The sequence below is a fragment of the Sander lucioperca genome, chromosome 20, assembly GCF_008315115.2.
Source record: "Sander lucioperca isolate FBNREF2018 chromosome 20, SLUC_FBN_1.2, whole genome shotgun sequence".
NCBI lineage: Eukaryota > Metazoa > Chordata > Actinopteri > Perciformes > Percidae > Sander > Sander lucioperca.
This window is the reverse complement of record NC_050192.1, coordinates 28,328,518-28,350,801: the sequence shown is the minus strand read 5'-3', so window position 1 is coordinate 28,350,801 and position 22,284 is coordinate 28,328,518. Positions and strand designations below refer to the sequence as shown.

The 22,284-nt window shown below is 41.5% G+C and overlaps 1 protein-coding gene across 4 annotated transcripts in view; it reads left to right on the top strand.

Moving 5' to 3' along the window:
* LOC116062242 (protein bicaudal D homolog 1-like) overlaps positions 1–20,076 on the top strand; it is an 83,110-nt gene extending 63,034 nt beyond the window's left edge. For all 4 annotated transcript variants that reach the window (XM_031316889.2, XM_035996065.1, XM_035996064.1 and 1 more), the window contains exons 6-11: positions 10,512–11,018; positions 11,104–11,282; positions 12,847–13,237; positions 15,588–15,782; positions 16,186–16,337; positions 17,328–20,076. In XM_031316889.2, the coding sequence (XP_031172749.2) occupies positions 10,512–11,018; positions 11,104–11,282; positions 12,847–13,237; positions 15,588–15,782; positions 16,186–16,337; positions 17,328–18,333 (2,430 nt within the window). In that variant the 3' untranslated portion in view covers positions 18,334–20,076. The remainder of the gene's footprint in view (positions 1–10,511; positions 11,019–11,103; positions 11,283–12,846; positions 13,238–15,587; positions 15,783–16,185; positions 16,338–17,327) is intronic.
* The last annotated feature ends 2,208 nt before the right edge of the window (positions 20,077–22,284 follow it).

Genomic DNA, 22,284 nt, shown 5'->3' with positions numbered 1-22,284 from the left:
ATAAAAACTTAAAGTAAACAGAGCAAGTGCAAAAAGAGTAGCCTGTATTTCCTTTTTTTAACAGTAGGTAAAAGACCGAAGTTTTTGAGGCGGGGACGGCACCAGGCAGGATGGCATGAGACGAGGGCATGAGACCAGAGGCTCCAGGCTGCAGCGATAGAGTTTCAAAGTTTTCCCAAACTTGCCAGCGGGTCCTCTAACTCTTGTGGGTCGCCACCACTCGCCATACTCGTGCTGCTATCTCAGACTCACTCACCTGACAAAAAAACTGCATTTAGGCGGAGGAGCTCGGCCCATGAGCTCGGCTAGCTTCAGAGGTAAGGTGGGGCTACAGATTAGGTGTCCCTAGAACCCACGTATCTAACAGTAGTTCCGCATTACATTAATTAATTTGCACGCAAGTTTTATTTATTTATTTTATTTAGTGACGTGTCGACGCAAATTATTTGTGTCGAAGCATTTACGTAATCGATGACGTCGACTACGTCGACGAATCGTCCCAGCCCTAGTTTCAAGCAGCCTACTGTGGGGAGCACATGCTAGTTCACTGACATAAGCTTTGCAAATAAATTCAGACATATTTTGGTTACAATGACGGGGTTATCCATTTGTAAAGTGTCTATATGTCAGTAATGTTTTGAAATTAGCACTTTGCCAGCAAGCAGTACTTTGTGGGCAGTTGACTAAAGTTTGCTTGCTAAAATTACATAAACTGGCTGGCAGACACCTCGCAAAAGCCCCACACCCTCTAGTGTTATGGCGGTGAAATGCACCGCGATGCAAAGCAACCCCGACGCAGAACTATAGGAGCGAAGGCGTAGCTTCAGTCAACAGATTCATATCGATGTAGCATACTGTGATAATACAACCGGATACCGATTTGTATCAGTAAATCTTTACACCCATGATAGATATTCCATCAAACTTTCTGTAAAGTCATCCCAAATGGTTCATTTGTGATCAATTTTGGATGTGATGTAAAAACAGTGTCTACTCAAGATTCAAGATTAACTTTATTGTCCCACATCATGGGAATTTTGTCTTGGGCACTTAACCCATTCTGCGGCCATAGTAAAAACAAACAAACACAGACAGCATATACAAACAACAGATACTGTACAATACCATACAACAGACCGTACTATGGTCCTGATGGTGTATAAAACCCAACATGGTGTCATACAATGCATTGGGTTCATAATCCAGCAGCCGACTCCTCTTTAAAAAGCGAAGGCTCTTTGAATAATTTACTGTAAAACCATGCTGACATACAGTATCCCCACAGCGTGAAGCACTTTGTCTCTGACTTCATCCCTTTGTCTCCTCCTCTTACACACACAGTCACACATTCATTCTTGTGTTCTTTCCTAACACATTTCACACTAAAGTCTCAGGGCATTTGTCAAAGCCTACAACTTACTTAATGCATCATACCATCACCACAAAACTATATATTATGTGTATACATTCATCCATGTTTGTGTGAATCTGCTTCAGTTCTTGTACGTGTAATCCCATCTGTTCCTGCTCCCTGCTGCTTTGCTGATAGGCTGGGCTGCAGGAAGTGCTTATTTATATCTCAGCTGACACACTACACTATCGACCACTCTCCTGTAGAGGAGTGGGTTTCATTGCTGCTTTTGCTGCTGTCTAGGCTGCTATTTAAAATGTTAATGAATAACTTTTGTTCTACAATGTTATTTCTTTCCACCTCCTACATTTGTAGTATATGAAAATAACACACACTTCACAATATTTTTAAGTTCTGTACATTATTACATATTGCAGAAATGATTAAAGGTACCCTGTGGAGTGTTCTTATATACAGACATTTATTTACCTCACCAAATCACTTTGTGTGTATCATTGAGGCCTAATAAACATGACAAGCTTAACGCTTATGCTTATCTGTCTTTTCCCCCTGCTTTTTGCTATGCTTCTTGGTGCATTACTGCCACTAACTATTGATCAGGTGTGTGGCATAGAGCTTAGATCGGTCCAAAAAATCAAGCCCGAACCTGCCCGAGCACGTTGCGTCCGAGCCCGGCCCGACACATTAACTGTAATTATGAGCCCGAGCCCGATTTAAACCCGACAATGTTTTAATACATGGGCCGCTGATGTTCTCAACTACAATTCAGAGTTGTTTGAACTACAGAAATCTGTTTAAAATAATACAACTAGGACGAAGCATGTAAACTGCGCTGTTTGTTTAGAATGGAACAGATCGCAAGTGGATCCGAATGAAGAAACGTAAAAAAAAAAGAAACAATGATGAACAACATATTGTTGTCACTGCCCACGACTTGTTTGAACTGCTTCCATACCTCCGACTTTCCTCCACACTTGCTCAAAGTTAATTCTCCTGTTTTTCTTTTTTTCTTTACATCTTCAAGCTCCCGGTGTGATGCGTGTGAGAGGAGGAGACTCCGCGCATGACACGTGCTGCATTTTGTAACTGCAACCTAACTTTTGTACACATTTGTTACTTTTATATAGCCTATATATATTTATAATATTTCTGATTATGGCATAGCTTTCTCCCCACCCAAATAGGATAATAAGGTAATGGATTAAAAAAAAGAAATTGCTTGATCAAGGGTCCGGCCCGAGGATGTGGCGGAAAATTAAGGCCCAAGCCCGACCCGAGGTCCGGTCGGGTTGGGGTCGGGCTCGGGCTCGGGCCGAGAATCTAAACTCTAGTGTGGCATTGCGTCGTCATGTCATCTTGTAGAGCACACACTGAACTTGGCAGACTGGTGTTCAGAGAACAACCTGGCTCTGAACACCAAGAAAACCAAGGAGATCATTGTCAACTTCAGGAAGCACAGCACTGACCCTTTACATTAACGGCAAGTGTGTGGAGAGGGTCCACACCTTCCGGTTTCTCTGCGTCCTCATCTCCGCTGACATCTCCAGGACAGACAACATCACAGTGGTCATCAAGGAGGCTCAACAGTGGCTACACTTCCTGAGGGTCCTCACTCAGGAAGCACAACCTGGACTCCAACCTGCTGCTGACCTTCTATCGCTCATCCATCAAGAGCCGAGAGTACGGCAGCTGCACCGTGGTAGACAGGGAGAGGCTTCAGAGAGTAGTAAAGGCAGCACAGAAGATCATTGGCTGCCCTCTCCCCTCCTTGATGGACACTTAAACCTCCCGCTGCCTCGGCAGAGCAGAAAACATCACCAAGGACAGCTCCCACCCTGGCTTTGATCTGTTTAACCTGTTGCCCTCAGGGAGGTGCTACAGGTGCATCAGAACAAGGACCAACAGATTCAAGAACAAAAGCCATAACCACCTTGAACTCACACATGCACTGACTTCACAGTCTAACCCCCCAACCCCCCAGACTTTCTTCTACTCACCTACTGTGCAATATTTAATATTTAATACTATTGATAATATTGATAATACTGTACAATTCCATTACTGTGCAATATCTGTATACTGTGCAATATCATTACTCTCATTGTCCAATATCTTTTACTTATGATCACCACTATTGGGCAATATTCAAATAATGTGCAATAACCCACACTGCATATCACACCACTTATTTTTTCATATGTATATATGTATATAGTGTCTCAACTGTGCACCTTACTCCCCCCCCCCTTTTTTTTTTTTGCACTACTTATTTTATTCCATGTTATATTTTTTCTATGTATATGTTGGCACTGGAAAAGTTGCTTTTAATCTCATTGTACATGTGTATAGTGACAATAAAAGGCATTCTATTCTACAAGATACAAATCGGGGACTCACTGATCAAAACATTGCAAAAACAATTTCCCAACCAGCGCATTCCACAATCCAGAAGTCTCGGCAAAAGAACACCACAGTTCCCTGGTCTTGCTTGTCTACGTAGTCGGGATCATAGCCATAGTTCGTAACTTACAGCCATCTTCACCTTTTCATCTGTCTTCACTTGCATTTATTTGAAAACCTTGACCTTACATGGTACATACTGTATAGAAATACTTGAGACACCGAAGTAGCAGTACGACTTCTGAAACAGGTCTTGAATACACCTTAAGAGTACCCTGTCTGATCTTTGCATTAACTTTCCGAATCCTGCCATCATGGCTGGGGATGGTTTCCACAACAACACCTGTGGGCCACTCATTCCTTTTAACTTGAGTGTTATTAGGAGTACCACATCGCCAACTTGTAGGTTCTGTGTTTCTGATTTCCACTTCTTCTGGGGCTGTAGGGTCACCAGGTATTTTTGCTTCCAGCATTGCAAGGATTTGGACTTGCCTCCATTGCATCCTTGCGATCCATGTTCCCTAGAGGAGTAGATACTGGGGCAATCATTGCTGGCCTGAAAACAGCTGGCATCCCAGGTTTAGAGGACACTGGCACTCAGCCATGAATGTCACAAGTACTTCATCATAAGAGAGGTGACAGTTCTCCTTTAGCAACATGGTATCCAAAATGTGGCGTGCAATACTGATCATACTTTCCCACATAACTCCCATGTGAGAGGAGTGTGGAGGATTGAATGTCCAGGTGCAACTTTTGTCTTGCAGGTGAGCTTTCAACTCTGGATCTTTTGAGTTTATCTGCAGTTCTATGCCCTCCAGCGCTCTCAGAGCAGACACTCATGGGCATGTGGCAGCTGCTCTGTGCACGTGCTGCTTAGTTTTATACACTCAGGTGCAATTCTTTCCCTCTCCCTGTGTTTTCTTTCAAGCTCGCAGCTGCCTGTACAACTCTCGTTGTTGAATTGGTGCGCGAAGAGTAATATCTGTGTGTGTGAAATAATATAATTTCACTGATTCTTGAGAGTCGGGACAAAACACGTTTTAAAAAACTTTTTTTTAAAATACACACTATATCAATTACAGTTATATGTTTCTGCAGAGAAAGGTCTTAGCTATTTAACCATGGAAAGGAACAGGTTCTAAATAAAAACACATTTTTAACAAATAAACATGTTTCCCTTCAGAACTGGATTTGTGTCAACTCCGTCAGACACACTAAAAAGTATACAATTTTAATTCTTCCAATCCAACAAGAATCTAAAGTTCTGAAGTATGTTGTAATAGTGTTTAGTTATTCTGATATGTAAAAAAAAAATACAATATATAAACTTAAGTTGTGATTTCACACTATTCTGAAAACCCAGATTTCTAAATATTTGCATTTTCAAACTTTGATTTTAATTTCAATATTGTAAAAACAAATTCCTTAAATAAATAAGACATAAGAGGATGTAGATCAGATAGTCCTTTATTACAAAAACAACATAAACGGAAGGAAGAATATTTTTTTCCCCAAAAAATTAACAAAAACATACATCCGACGCTGTTGACGAAGATCTGACGGTGTTGACGAAAAACTGACAGTGTTGACAAAAAATGTGTGTGCATTGCTGATTATTGAACAAATGTGCTCTTTAAACACTACTACTAAAACTACTCCTTGTTATTAGAGTATTGAACTTACTGTAAAGCAAACGATAATAAGCACATATAGCCTTTCCAACTATTATAAATTACACCGTTTCCAACTATCAAAAAAATAAATAAGGGAAACCAGGGGCCCTCTTCCCCCTCTGTTTTCATCTACCTCTTCTCCTCTTCCTTTCCTCCTTTGTAAGTAGTCATTTACTTTAAAGTGGCGTGTGTGTGTGTGTCTGTGTCTGTGTCTGTGTGTGTGTGTGTGTGTGTGTGTGTGTGTGATTGCCCTGCACTGCCTACTTTATACTGGGTGTGATCTTAAATTGACATTCCTTGACAACAATACTGCAACACATAATCTGTAGCTTAGAATCAGGTTCAATTAGCTTACTTAAGATTTCATTTTTGTCTAACCTGTGCTTATGCCTTGAGCAGCAGGCGTCGGACATGCTCACGCTCTATGAAGTCCATCACATCAGGGGCTATGCTGTAGATCTGTTGTGTTCTTAATTGGACTGGTGATGCATTTCCCATTAGTTTCACTATGATGTCTTCAACTGGGCAGAAACAGACATCCTTTGTGAGAAGCTTAGGCTGATACTTTGCTGTTGGACCATGGGGATGCAGAAACTCCACTTTCACATCTTGATGCTCAGTATCCACAGCAATTGTCTTGGCTAGCCACCAGTGGTCATCATATACTACTGCTAGCCAGTCTCCATTATTAAGGCTGCTAACAGTCATTACTGTCACAGTACCCTCAGGACCTTTCAAAGGCTCCTCATCCAACTCCTCCTCCATCACATCTTCCATTTCCATATCCTCTTCCATCTCCCCTCCCATCTCTTTTTCCATCTCCTCCAACAACATGGCCAAAGATCTTTTCTTCCCTGCCCTCCTTGTATCACTCTGCTGTTCCTCTGGGTAGCCATGGAAATAGAAGGTAGCTGCGCAGAAGCACTGGCAAACCAACATCTTGCTGCAAAAGCAGGATAGTTGTCTGTGCTGTATCCTGTTCTCAAGTGGGATGACCTGGTGTATTCTTCTTGTTGAGGGCACCTGTTTGAGAGGATGCATGAGAAGTGTATCGTATCTTTGCATGTCTTCTTCTGCAATGTGGTACAGCTGAATGCTCTTCAGACTGTTTGAGACCTTTTCAAAGAATGTGTGTCCATCTGTCACATCATTTCCTCTCAGGACCAGGTTGTCAGCTGTTCTTTTCACTGTTCCGCCAATGCCGTCTGGTGCGCCCTTACCATGGGAAGTGGGGAAGAAGTTCCATGTTGCTCTTTCAAACCCAAGTGTAGGGGGGATACAAGACAGAAGGAAAAAATTCTTCTTGTTCTTATACTGTTTACTTGGACCATCAGACCAAAAGTGCACGGTGGTAACCTGTGGATATCTCGTTTTGATATCTTTTATGACTGGATCCATGTGTGTCCAGATTGCTGCAGCATCCTGTCTCTTTGACTCTGAAAGTGTGCAAAACCCTGCCTTTCCACCCTTAATGTAATACATTGTAGCGTTATCTGTGGCAGATTTTGTTCAAAATGGCAGGCCTGAACTTCAGATTGATACTTGCATCTCCAGGATTCTGAAAAGTCAACGTGAACAATTGCTGTACTTTCTACACAAGTCTCAATTGTGTTTCTGTATGCTTTTGACTGGTTTTGCACTAAACACACGTGTTGTGGTTTCATTTCTGAGTATTTGCTCATAGAGTTTGATGAGCTCTGAAAGACTCCCACTGTGTTGGACGAGTTTAGTCTTGATGTGGATTCCATTGACTGTCTTCTTGAACTCTCTCCCACTGCTGAACATGGATTTTGTCTTGCTCTTGGGTTGTAACTGTACCTTTTGTTTAGACATCGTGAGCAGGTGCGAAGAAGGCAGGCCTCACTTGCTGGAGAGCAACAAACTAATTGAAAACTGTCATCCAGTTTGTTTGACTTCACAACACCAGACGTTCTAAGGACCTCAAGCATTAAGTATGCATTTTCATGCTTTTGACACAGACATGTCTTCCGATCAGATGCTTTTGGTGCTGTAATATAGAATGGCTTCAGAGTACAGAAAGAAGAATAGCTCAGCTTCACAGTGGGGTTCCTAATGAGGAAATCAGTGTGGAGGTTGACCATGGAGTCCGCCAGGATCATTCTCTGCTGCTTCATCTTATTCCTAGTGATGGTGTCAGTCTTATCAGTGGTCACACGTGCAGAGTTCAGGAAGAAATCCTTAACAGTCTCTGTTATACCCTTTAGGAATGTTGGCTTTTTCTTTGTCTGTTTCTTTCCTCTCATTAACTTGTAGGTTATCCCAAACTGGTGGATTTGGTGAAGGAGACGATACTTTTTGAGAATCTTGCCTGATATCACACTTAGTGCTGGTTCCTGACGCCGTGGCCCAGGAGTTTGTTTGTTTTTCTTCAGCTCTCTTCTGAGGATGTTGTGGAATAGAAGGGCTTTCTTGATTTTTGGATTCCTAATGTTGCTTCCTGATAGCATCTTCTTTGTTTCTGTGCCTGGGGAGTCAAGTGGTGTTTTATTTGTAGCGTTTCTTCTTCGACATATTTTTTTTCTCAGTTTGTTTCGTTGCTTTGTTACCTTCTTAAGCTTCTCTTTCAAAGTTTTTATTTCTCTTGAATGCCTTTTTCTCGTTTTACTTCTCTCCCTTTCCTGTCTGAGAGACTGTCTGCTGTGTCTGGCATTATATTCTTGAATATTCTGATCTTGCGGACTATCTGGAGGGGTGTGTGTCTCCAGCACTGCATCTTCATTGGATCTTTTCTGTCTGGATCTTTTCTGTGCCTCTTTCCAATACTTTCTCCAATTCCTCTTTGTCTCCCATCCTGTCTATTTGTATTACTTTTTTGTCTTTAACTCTCTTCTTCCACCTTTGTTTTTCCTTCTCTTGCATAGCATGCTTGCTCTCTTGGTCACTGTTTAATTTTTCTCTTCTCTTTCGTTGGTACTCTCTATTTCTTCTCCTTTGCTCCTCAACTGACAATTTCTGTCCAGCCATGCTTTCCTACAATACAAATTGAAATAATGAAAAATGTACTTGAATAAGACTATAGAATCAGATTTTTATTTACTTGACATGATTGATTGATTGACTGATGGATGAATGGATGGATGGATGGATGTAAAATCCTCAAGGTGCGGTATGTAGTTTTCATAACCAGATGTTGTGAAAATCTACACACTGGCTTCTCATCTCTCTATCTCTGTCTCTACATATATATACATACACATTAAAGTGCTGGGAAAGTTACACGTTACACAATAATAAGCAGACCACTGCCTGCCCATTCTCTACAAGTCAGATGCGTATGGTTAAATAATGTAATGCATGCTATGTATGTGTATTTATGTGTAAATAAAACCCTGAAATAACATTTTAACCCTTCACTATATTCACAAATAATATTATATTCGCACATTAAGAGGTTATTGGTGGATTTGTCAACTCCGTCAGCTTACAGGTCAACTCCGTCAGACATAGAACCTGACGGAGTTGACGTAGGGGCATGTATTTTCCCGCCAAAACATGTATTGTACACTGCAGCTAGCTAGTTTTTCCTCAGTTGCTAGCTTTCCCAATAACCTCACTAAAATGCTTAAATTCAATCCACTATGGTTTAAAAAAAGTATCTTAACAGAAAGATGGTATTAACATGGTGCAGCTGTGACCTTAGGAATATTGACATTGTTTGTCTAAAATATCAAAAAATGTAAAACGTACCAGAGCATGTGTGGTAGTGTTGCATTCACCACAGGCAGGGAGATGAAAAGGGGTCCTCAGGGCTATAGCTGACCATGCTATTTCCTGATTTAATGAGCTTAATGAAAAAATCTGACGGAGTTGACAGAAACTGAGGACACAACTTTAATAGGCAGATTTTTATGGAAAATATTGTTTGACGTTCACTTCATGCATTGTTTTTTATATTTATACCCCTTCTTTTTTATTTGATATATATGTTTTCACAATTGTAGAGCTTTTTTAAAGTTTTTTGGGATGGTTAATATTGTGACCTCTTGCTGAGGACAAGTGCAATAACATGGACCTTCTAACCACAGACAAACAAATTTTCCCCAAAAAGATAAAAAAGTATATTCTAAAAATCACATAGGTATATACAATTCCTTTAGATTTAACTTTGTAAGTATGTCAATCATGATGAATTTCTTCATTTTTGATATAAATTAGACTTTTCTATGTGGGACATGTTTTGTCCCGACTCTCAAGAATCAGTGATTTGCTTGTGAGCATGTTTTATCGCGCTCGGGAGATATGACATAAACCTGACGTCATAGTTAGCAGAGTCAGCAGGAGACTGGCAAGTTGATTTCCCTATCCTGATGAGCAACTCATAGCCACATGCCATCAACCACATAAAGCACAACTAATATGTGTATAATAGACAATTCAGCACAAATTTTGCAGTGCTGACAAAGAGACGACTGGAGAGGTCGCCTGCAATTTAGCTTGTCAAGTTGCCAGTGGCGGGTTTTACAATGTAAGGCACGTCACCTGTTTCATCAGCCAATAGTTAACTCAGCTGTTTTTTTTATTTATGGGTTACGAATCTGTCATCTGGTCAAAATGGCAGCATTTTGGATGGAGACTCAACAAATGCCCGCGAGCGCGGTATATGGTCAAGCGAGCTATAGAGTGCCTAAAGAGAGGAAGTGCCGTTAGAACAAAGGAGTGAATCATCACTGCTAGAAATGCAACTGTATCAAGTATCTCACTATCACTGTCCTCATTCATATTTTAAGACGCTACAAATGATATCCAGCTACAATAAAGCCTGAAAAGTCGGAAGATAGAATGGAAGTACAGAGAGTTCTTGCTGTGGACACCGTCTCATCTTGTCATATTGGTGTAAAATGGCAGGTTTCAGAATGTTGCAGACTGGAGCATTGCAAGTAGTTGCTAGTTTCAACTAGTTTCGTTGGGAATCTTTGATCTGAATTGGGCTAAAGTCTAAATTTGATGTGTTAAATGTTATGAGCTGGAAAAAAAAGGTTTGAAATCTGCTGGGATCATACCATATATGCGGTGTTTCTTGCTAATCTTGCTGTTGCCCCCTTCAGGTTGAACGTGAAAAAGTATCACTGATGACCAGTCTGCAGGAGTCCCAGACTCAGCTCCAACACACCCAAGGGGCCCTGAACGAGCAGCATGAGAAGGCCCTCCGCCTTAGCCAGAGAGTCACTGCCCTCCGCCGCCTGCATAGAAGGGCCCACCTCAACCAGGAAGCCCATGTCAGTGCCACCTCTCAGCTCAACCCTGAGGCCCTGATGGAGCTGGACAGAGATGAAGAGGAGACTGAAGAGGAAGGAGGAACTGACAGGGATAGGAGTGAGAAGTTAAACAAAAGTCAGGTATTTTCCTACCAGACGCCAGGTCTGGAGATCCTGCAGTGCAAGTACCGTGTGGCTGTGACAGAGGTGGTGGAGCTCAAGGCGGAGGTGAAAGCCCTCCGTGACAGACTGACTCAGGGAGCGGCAGAGGAGAAGCCAAGGCGAAGCGGTCAGCTTCAGAAGCTGGAGAGGCAGGTTGCCTCATTGGAGAAGAGCTGCTGGGAGGGTCGGGAAAAGGTAACCATGTCATACTGACGGTGTCTGTTTGAATGGAATGACAGATACTTACAGAGGTAAAGGATTTCCTCTCCTCTCTTCTCAGGTGTCTAGCATGGAGTTGGAGTTGCAGGCAGCTCAGTCAGCAGCCAATGAGAGCCAGGGCGCATTGAACGCAGCTCAGGATGAGTTGGTGACGCTGAGCGAGGAGCTTGCCCAGCTCTACCACCACGTCTGTCTGTGCAACAATGAGACGCCCAACCGCGTAATGCTGGACTACTACAGGTCTGACTGTTGTTTTACTAGTAGGACACATGCAGCACCAAAGGTTGTGGAGCCTGCATTAGAGGGAGGGCCACTTGAGAAATAATTGCACCTATGAGATCTAAATTCAACCCGAAACCATACATTTGTTACATATGACCCAATTTCCTCTCTGGGGATCAATAAAGCTTTATCTTATACTGTATGTATTTATCATTTTCTATCTTTAAATTTGATTTGTTTCCTTTATATTTCTTTTGTTAATTCCTAATGTAATTATTATTATTTATTGCACACTGGTCTTTTAGCAAAGCCTTAACATTATGCCACCTATAACCTATTCTTAGTAAATGTGACAAATAAAACCTTTGATTGATTATTATTATTATTATTATTCATACATTCAGAGCTCCTGGCCCTCAAGCCTAGTATAGTTTCATAACCAAGAAATTAGAGTACATTTTTTTAGGAACCTTGATTCTCAGTCTGTGTTTTCACATGCATGGTTTGTGCAAAAAGATGTGAACCCACAAATGGACTGCAGTCCGCAATAGTAGACACCCTGCCTTAACTTCCCTTTTAAAACTGTGTGCTGTTGGGATGCGAAGGGTGCAATGTTTCCTATTATGTGTGGTGGCATTCCGAGGAGCTGGTCCACTCTTCCATAATCAGGACAGAATATGTGTTGGTCCTCCAACATCTGAGGTTTGCAGCCAGAGCCAATCCTTGCCTCTCTGTTTTGAGTCATCTTCAAAGTTTTTGCTTACACACTGTTACAAAAGCTGCATTTAGGACCTGCTGGGCTAGCTCAGCTTGAAAGGCCTCATTCTGAAGCTTGACAGCTTTGTCCACTGCTCGTGTCCACCTGCAAGTTCTACTACACTAGCAACCTTCTTGCCACAGCTCTAAAAGTTACCTAACCTGGTTGGGAGCAGGTTATGTTGGAGATTAGAGATCAACCGGTGTAAAGCACCACCTCCCGACCAATCAATACTCGATTGATAACGGTGTCACCGTTCTTAGAAGATCCGGAGGAGCTCGGTGGGCGGAGAGAGAGAGAGGTGCGCTCATAAAAGTTAAAACATTTAGAGACCAACAACCCCGTTAACATTCCCTGATGGGTATTTTTATGAAAGATATAGATTGACTGAAATAAATCCAGGACATGTTGATCTTAATTCGTATTACAGTCCTGGGTAAGCTCCCCACACAGCAATTTTGCAGCTTGAGCCTTCTACCCTTGCAATAAATAAGCTGTAATATTTTATGCAGTGCTGTTGTTGGTGAGAATCTGGTCTCTTGTCTGGTAAATTTGCCTTTTGCTTTAATAATTCTAATGGATCCTCATTTATTTCAGACGACTAAAATATGTTTGCAGGCTACCTTTGCTTTACGTTTGCTCACTTTGAGAACACCAAGTCAGAGCATTTCCACCTGGTTGCTACTATGGTGGAAGTAGTAGTAGAGAAGTGGAAGTAGTAGACTCAAACTCCAGAGATGGTTAATATCTGCTGCAGATATCCACGAACATAATAATAAAGGTTCTACAGGTCAAAAAACCTAATTCACTCTGTTTTTCTTCTAGACAAGGCAGAGGGCTCCGGGGCCTCAGTGCCTGTCTTAAAGCCATGTCTTCGGACAACAGCAAAGTTCTCCTCACACCACGCCTCGCCAGGCGGCTGGCTGCTGTCGCTTCCACAACCTTTACTCCTGGGGAGTCGCGGAGTCCCTCACAGTCTCCATCCAAGGAGCCCTTATCTGGGGAGGGGGGGGGAGGAGAGAAGGAGAGGCACAAGGAGGGCCTCCAGGTGCCATCTGAGCAGAGCCTGCCACTCTGCACACCTCCGACCCGCTCACCCAGCATCAGTGCCTCTTCATCATCATCGTCATCATCATCGCCTGCCCTGGAGCCAGCTGGTGAGCTGCGACGGGAGCCCATGAATATCTACAACCTCAACGCCATCATCAGAGAACAGGTAGAACAGTGTTCTCACGTCAGTGTCAGTGGAATTCTCTTTCTCCTTTCTTTACTCTCCTCTCTTAAACTCTCTTATCTCCTCTTGTCCTCACTAGAGCTGTCACAATTCCAAATTTTGCTGTACAATTAATTGTCTCAGAAATAATTGCGATAAACAATATAATTGTCTCTTTCAGTCATAATTTAAAACCATTTATTTATTACTTTTTCCATTAAAGTTTCATTCCATTAAAGTTCTGAATGAATTTCAGGATACGTCTTTTGGTTATATTACTGTTATGTGACCCAGATCATGTAGTAACACAGGTACACAGCCTATAAAAGTAACCACGCCTCTTTATTATCATAAAACATTGTTGCTGTTTTTTTAAATGAACATTGACAACAGAACATGTTTCCTTATCAATAAAAAAACAAAGCATTGATCCTTAACAAAAAACAGATTAAATTAAATTAGGAGAACAAAAAATAGTTATCACTATTGGCAAAACTATGTGGCAAAATAGTTATCACTGCTTCTGTACTTACGTTTTTTTCTAACTGTAACCCTGTAACGGGAATGTCTTCAAACGACTCGTAAGAAGTATAGGCTAACAATTCATTCCCTAACATAAAGTGTGCTAGTAAAGGAAAGGCCGACGGCAGTGGGTTAAGTGGTGCTTACCTGGAACCGCGACCTCAGCTAGCTCCGTCAGCAGCTCCACACAAGCATCCAGCCCCGTCTTAAGTTGCTGTTGTCTAGTTCAAGTTTTTGGTTATTAGTGGTTGGTCAAAAAGAAAACAAAGCTGGCAATAAAAGGCGTTTGGTCTTCCAGGCCACAGGCAAAGGTGCTCCAATGGCAAAAGTCTCTTCAGTGTCGATAGCTACACACCACCTCCGTAATGTCTCTCTTCTTTCCGAGACTCCATCTCCTTATTACAGTTTTTCTCAGTCGCTTTGGTACATTTCTCGAATCCTCCTCGCCATTTGCAAAACAGTAAGTGCATTTCTCAAAACAATTCGTACAAATAGCAAAACACATCTCTTGCTCAAAATCCTTAGTTCATCTCTCAAAAGTAAATATCTGTGTCAATGAACATGTCAGTGCCATCATAATGACAAGTCCTTGTGTCATTGTGTACGGATAAGACAGTCAAATTGCTCAGTCATGTTGTCAGTATAACAGTGTACTCTGGAGGGATGTTCTGATGTAAACTATGGCTAAAGTTTTGATGACAATTATTGTAAATTGTAGTTTACACCTTAGTGTATGTGGGAGTTTGATTGCAAGAGACTGGACAAGATTCACATTTACACTTTTACTGTTTGTACTGTAATTTGTTGACAGACCATGTCATTGCGATACAGAAAGGAAAAGACAGCACTGCATAGCACAAAGAAAAAAAACAAAAAAACAAAAGTAGAAATGTGAACAGAGGACATCTCCTTAGGGAAAACTGTACATGCATTGCTGTAGGAATTACAGTGCAGTCTTCCTACACCTCCTGAGGTTCATTGTAACATTGTGATGTGCTCCGGCTATATATATACTTGCCAGTTGATGGTTCGTGAGATGCACCTTTGTTAGAGAAAGTCAAGGTTCACCTGGGAGCAATTTACCAATTCAGGACAGATTTAGAAAAAAAGTCTAATGGAAATGTATAGAAATATGCTTGACATATTATGACAACTTGTGCAACCATTTTGCATGTAAAGACTTATGCTATGAACTAATGCCAAAATGTTGTGGGGGATGAGACTATTCAACAGAGACCCATTATAATACATTTTGATCAACATACATAAGAAATTGTAGGAAACAGCAGAGAATTGTACATAATCATTTGCATGGATGTACCAAAGCATTTGCAACTTATTCAAAGAAATGAGAAACTGCTTTTTTGATGTGCACAAGTGAGACAATTATGTGAAGATTGAACAGGTAATTTTGAGAATTTCAATTCTGATCTGAGAAATGTACCAAAGCGACTGAGAAAAACTGTAACTCAGAGCACCTGTGGATAAGCCCCACCCACTACCAGCCAGCCAAAACAAAAAAGGAGGAAGTACTAAAGACTACTAAAAGGGCACACTGCTCACCCTAACAATCCCCCCTTGTCATTTTTGTTGCTATGGACACGCAAGAGGGACAAGTACCAACAACTAACAAAAAACATAGCTTTAGCTCAACAGTCAACTGAAATCACTTCAATTTTGCACATACAACAAAATCAACAATTACCATCAGCAGTCAAAAATGTTAATTGCGGTTAAACAAAGAAGCCGTGTTTACGTAAAAATATTGCAATTAGACAATTATGTAATAATTGTTACAGGCCTAGTCCTCACCTCATCTCTCCTCCCCCAGGTGAAGCACCTCCAGCGGGCAGTAGACAAGTCTCTGCAGCTGTCAAGACAGAGAGCTGCAGCCAGGGAACTGGCCCCTCTGCTGGACAAGGACAAGGAGAGCTGCATGGAGGAGATCCTGAAGCTCAAGTCTCTGCTCAGCACCAAGAGAGAGCAGATAGCCACCCTCAGACTGGTACTCAGGGCTAACAAACAGGTGAGACATGTGATCTGTACATGTTATGATTGTAGCTGAACAATACTGACAAGTGAAATAATATTTTGGATTATGTCATGTGAATTTTAGTTAAGTTTAGTTTAGTTTATTTCCACACAAAAATATATAAAATACATACACAAAGTAACATTATTACACATAAATATACATATATGTGGTAATGTTGTTGTGGGTATGACTGTTGGTCCAACATTATGGGCTATGCTGACCAAAGACAGCGTGTGTCAAAACTGTCATAAATGTAGCACCAAATTATTGTGACTGCTGCCACGACATATGTCTGAAAACCAACCAGTCACATTATGACATGAAATGCAATTATGTTATCCTAAATATAAAAGATTTAGCTGCGTTAATGTGTGCTGTGTGTATGTTCACCCAGACGGCAGAGGGGGCTCTGGCCAACCTGAAGAGTAAGTATGAGGCGGAGAAGTCCATGGTGACTGACACCATGATGAAGCTGAGGAACGAGCTCAAAGCCCTGAAGGAGGATGCCGCCACTTTCTCCTCACTGCGGGCCTTGTTTGCCACCAGGTCAGAGACGAAACAGAACCATTACTCAATATTTTATTTAGATTAATGACTCAGATGTCTATGTGCAATGTGAAAACTTTTGCTTGCAGTGATAAATCCGCAGAGCTGTTCCCCTAAGCTCCACTTTTGAGCGGCCAAAAACGGAATAAATGCAGCTTTAGTTGTGATCTCAGAGTTATATTCAAGAAGACACAGGAAAGTTGTTTTTCTCATATCAGCTCTTTCATTTCCCAGTGTGCCAATATGAAGACACAGGAAAGTTGTTTTTCTCATATCAGCTCTTTCATTTCCCAGTGTGCCAATATGTGTAAGATACATTTTCTCTCAATCCAACAATCAACATTCTTTCTAATGCACAGTACAGTAATGAAATAGGTTGACATTTTGGAGATTATAATTATATATTATTAAAATTAGAGTTTTCTGAAAAGATCGATACCACTCTTGTGTCTGCACAGTAACTGAAGCTACGGCCAACCACTGGCTAGCTTAGCTTAGCACAAAGACTGGAAACAGCCAGGATCCATCTGAATGCATCACAGTCTGCCTACCAGCACCTCTAAAACTTACTTGTTAACATGTTATTCCCAGACCCAAACTGAATCCGAATTTAGCGGACTGTTTTTCTGCTTGGGTTCGAGATGTGTTAACATTATAAGATATTTTTGTTATTCATTTAAAATCTGCTGAACATTCTGCGGAACATTCTGCATAATTCTGCGTCCGCAGATTCCATGTGGCCCATGTTGTACCTTGTCTGTTTAAATGTATAAAAACTGAAGTGTAAAAGCAACACATTATAGGGGCCCCAGGAAGTTACTGCGCTTGTCCAAGATACATAAGAATAGTATTGATCTTCTCATCCAACTATTAACCGAATTGTATTTCCCTCTTTATGGCCTTTTTTCCACCTTTTTTGTAGTTATTTCCACATTTGTATCTGCTACTTTTTTGACCTTTTTCAACCTGTTGAAACCATGCCCTCTCCAGGTGTGACGAGTACATTACCCAGCTGGATGAGATGCAGAGGCAGCTGGCTGCAGCCGAAGATGAGAAGAAGACTCTGAACTCCCTCCTGCGGATGGCCATCCAGCAGAAACTGGCCCTCACCCAGCGCCTGGAGGATTTGGCTTTCGATCAAGAGCAGACCCACCGCACCCGCGGGGGCAGGCTAAACCGCGTGAAGACCAGCACTCCCAAAGTAAGTCCCTCGGCCTCGGCTTCGGCCTCCAATATAGCCCATGGCTCTTCAGCTTTGGCCCCTGTCAGCCTCCCCCTTTCCAGCCTTCCTAGTCCTACGTCAATTCTTCCTGATGATCCCTCTGTGCCCCTTAGCCTATCTGTGGTCAGTTCAGCATTGGCCTCAGCTTTCACCTCCCCTACGTCACACATACCACCTCGCAGTCCGTCATCACCAGCGGTTGCCTCATTGGCTGGCCCTTTGGCGCCAGAGAGTCCTCCATGTCTGGAGGCCCCCTCCTCTCCCTCAGCGCGGACCTCGCCCTCAGCCACTCTGAATCTGGCTCGCTCCCAGTGGACCCTGGGGGTGCGGACGGTTGTGGTTGACTCCCACAGTTTCAGTGTCAACATCTCCCCCACTCTGCCTCGTAGCTCGGACCTCTCCAGGCACTACACCCCAGACTCTCAAACCTCTCCCCCATCCACCACCAACACCAGGCCCACCCAACCAGGATCTGCCCCGTCATCTCCCTACCGGTCCCCTATTCTGGGGCTCAGGCGCTCCACATGGAGCCCCTCACCCCGAACTCGGCCCTTGTCTAGCCTGATGCGCTCTTCTGTCCTTCCCTCCCCTTACTCCTTCTCCCACTCCCCTTCTTCCTCCCACAGCTATTCCTCTGCCTACTACAGCTCCTCTCCTGCTTTTACCCCCTCTAGCTCCTACCTTACCTTTGGTACCTCCACTTCTTACAGCCACTCCACCAACTACACGCCCCTCTACCCCAGATACTACAGTTCATACCGGCCCCGGCACTGACGCCTTACTATAAATTCTTTACTATAACCCTTTGAAGGCTTTTCCACCAGGCTCCTTATTGACATTAAAACTGCAACTCCCATCAGCCTTCTCTTTTTGTCATCTGAGAGAGTGGGGGCTCACAGAGAGGAGGACAGAGTGGTTTCCTGTTTCCCAGTTCCTGTTTCCCTGTGCCTAAGCTTTGGCCAATGGGTTCTAAATGTTTGGTGACTTTGCTCAGGGATTTGACATAAGGAGCACAAGCGGCCCCACTTTCCTTCTATTCTGAGACTGCTGATTGGTCCATAGGAGGACGTTAATAGAGACTTTTTAACGAAGGTTTTTAGCATTTAGGTTCTTCAGGTTGAGACCACACTTGCATGAAATGATTGAAACACAAAGACATTCGGACATTGACTGGACATCTTGCAGACAATTTCATAGGTATGAATGAGGACCATGACACATTAATTACCATGCTCTATATTCAATATAATATCCACTCTGTAGTGAGTCTGTATACACAAAAACACTGTAAACCACATCTTTTCAGTGTACGCATTCTCATTTGTTGATGAGGTACTTGGGTTCAGTATGATTCAAACAAATTTGGTTGTGTCGTCTGAACATGTCTGAAGACAAAAGTGTTTATACCAGTTGCAGATGGCCACACACAAAGCAACGCTTGTAGACAGCGGGGGCACGATGATCTATCCTGAAAGACAGTTATGGTATTGCACTCGGTGGTAGTAGTAGCTTTGTGAAGAATAAAAAAAGAGCCTGCAATTTTTTACACCTGTGCCACCTAGCCAATTGTTTCGGCCAAGTCGCCATGCTTGCTAAATTGTCGTTTTTGAAACGTAAGGAAAATTGTCGGACGCAGACCCCTGAATTCCAACATCGGGAGGGTGCTTGAGAGGCTGTATGTCCTTGCAACAAGAACTTTGTTTGAAGCATACTGACCTTTAGTGTTTCAGCTTTGATCTCACTCTATAATCGCTCCCTCTCACACACACACAAACACACTTGTTTGATGAGAGAGCACATTGATATGCACAGTATATAATCTGTCATGGTGGACACCACTTTCCAAAAGGAATTCATAGGACAGCTCAATGAGTATTCTTTGTTTCTTGTCCAAGGTTGTTGCCCTCATCAGCTCAACTTTCAGCAATTGTTGTGTATCTCTAGCACCATCCAGTGGTTTGTTCTCATATAGCAATGTACTCCGCTATGCATGTTCACGTTTGGATGCTCTTATACTGTAAACTTCCTCCCCTTTCCATTTAAAAAATGGATCTGAGAGAGGTGCAGGCTGTATAAAGGTCGTTGCAGGGATGAACTTATGAGGAGGAAGAACACTCAAACATGGCATATGACCAGTGTAGGATCAGCTGAATATCATAGTGTAGTCATTTTACAAAGAAGCAATACGACTTGGAGTTAGCTCTGTGATGTGTCTCAATAGTCTGAAGTTTCCTTCTCCTCATTTCTTATTTGAACTTGCTTTAAGTATATCAACTATTAAAAAAGCACTTCTAAAGTAACTATTCAATTCAACAACAAAAAAATTAAAAAAGAATTCCTCAACAAGTTGAGTTTCTCCCACATATAACCCATTATTTACAACTGACTTGCTTTTGAGAAAGATGCTAATCCCCACAAGCTACACTGGTTAGGATTAGAAATATGAACTTTTGTAGGAGGGTATAACTAGGCATGGGATGATTCTGACGGTATGATAACCTTCAGCAAAAGCACGGTATTGCAATTACAGCTTTAAAATGTATTATATTTTTAAATGTCTGAGTAAAATACAATTTTTTTTTTTCATTGAAAACAATGTATTTTATTTTTTAAATAAAAAACAGCTTATACCTTAGGAATGGTATGACAGAAAATGTTCCTTGACATGAAACCTTGACTTTTTCAAAAACGGTAACCGGCCCATGCCGAAGTATAATAATCATTTGTAATTTGCATCTTCTGGCCCTGTATCACTTTAACCAGGTTAAAAGTAAATCCCATTTCTATGCAACATAAGATTTAAACCCAGACTGCTGTCTCTCACTGTTACTTTTAGCTTACACAAGATGATCACTACAGAGGGATACTGATAATTTTGGTTGAGTAAAATTTGTTTGTTTGAAGTGTATATGTTTTCTCAAAATGCAATTTTGTGAGTAACCATAAACTAAAGTTAGGCATTTATTTCAAAAACATGTGATTCAAGAAAGTACTACCACATGAACACATAACTTAGTATCTTTATATCCAAACACTGACAGCAAGTGATTCAAGACTATTCTGTCTAACTATAATGGCCAACTAAAGGGTTTTACTCGTAAACCCACAATGTAGCACCTTTTTGTGCCTCTGAGGCCATCTGCTGAGGTCCGTCCAGTGACACAGAATGAATTCTGACACAGAATGTATTCAGGTTATGTTAAGTCTTGTTCATGGCATTGCATCAAACTCAGGGAACGTGACACACCTAATTCAACCTATAATGAGTCAACAACCATCATTCATGAGTAAACAACCATCCAGAATGACTATTAACATTATTATATCATTTTGACTTAGATAACAGATCTCCCAAATTAGATTGAAGGTTTGAGTTAATTTTAGTCAAGTTAAAGGAAATATGGATGTTTTACATCTTACCCAGAGTCACACAAGAAAATTGATATCAATTTCATCTGGGTGTCTAGTACAGAGATAGTTCTGGGATTTGTGTATCATGTTATTCCAATTTGGGAGTGTTACACAGTGTTTCACTTTTGTAGTGGATCAAATCCAACCGGTTTATAACTCGTTTTAATTTGCTGAATTTGAGTTAATATTGGATTTAATTTAGATGCAACTGCCAGTGATGGTGGCTTTGCAGCCATTTTGCAACCGCTGTTTGTTGACACTTTTTAGTTCTTTCTGCCAAGTGGGAGATATAGTAGCTGTTAGAAATTCCTGATATCTTTGACTTTGAGGAATAAACTTGGAAATCTGCCATGATGGTTTTTCCCACTTTGCTGCCCGTCATTGTTGAACGAAACAGATTGGAGCTGTAAAACTGAAAACACAACTTCCAGGAACGGTTTTGTTGTTTGTACCATCAGTACCATTATCAGTATGTGGTTAGCTAGCAAGCTAGTCACCAATTCCAAGTCTGTACTGGATTTGTTGATCTTACTGTTTGACCTGAGTTGACAGCAAACTCATTTCTTAAAAGTTTTTTTATGTACTTTTAACTGTTAGCAAATAACATATGTGAGATATGAGTTCAGCACACATGACACCGTATTACCTGTGTCTGTGTGTGCCTTACAAAACTGATTATACAGCACCTACACAGTGTAGCCTGATAACAAATGCCTGTCTGAAAACAAACCCTTTTTTATTGTGCTTCCTTTATTTTTCATTTCCAAACCTACACCTCAGGTTAAATTGCTGGTTTTGTGTGTATTTGTTTTTGGTTTAGATTGTTGTCTGTGGGGATGGATTGTGACTCTGCATAGTCAGATAATACTTGTAACTGTCAGTAGATATTTTTTGTCTGGGTGATGTCCAGAATACAGACTTGGCAAATACTTGCCCATTAGTAACCCTCCCTCCCCTCCCCTTTTCTGCAATTCTTTTTTTTCTTTTTATCATTGGAACCTTTAATCACCACTTTACTTCTTTCTTTTCTGATCTATTAATTCAGACTATCACAGTAGTCTGTTGACTATTGACTCGTGTTTAACACTGTAAACACACGCATTTTTTTAATATGCAACATGGGGCAAAAACTCATTTGACAGGCACCTTTATTTTCCGGATTTCTGATTGGCTCCTTTGAAAGTTGTGTTTAGCATGATAGACCCACATCTTGCCTTCATTTTTTTCTACCTCAAACTATCAGATTGTCAATCAGATTTTAATGAGCAAATGGCATTTGAGAAGTCCTCTTTACATTTTCTGTATGCTACTGCT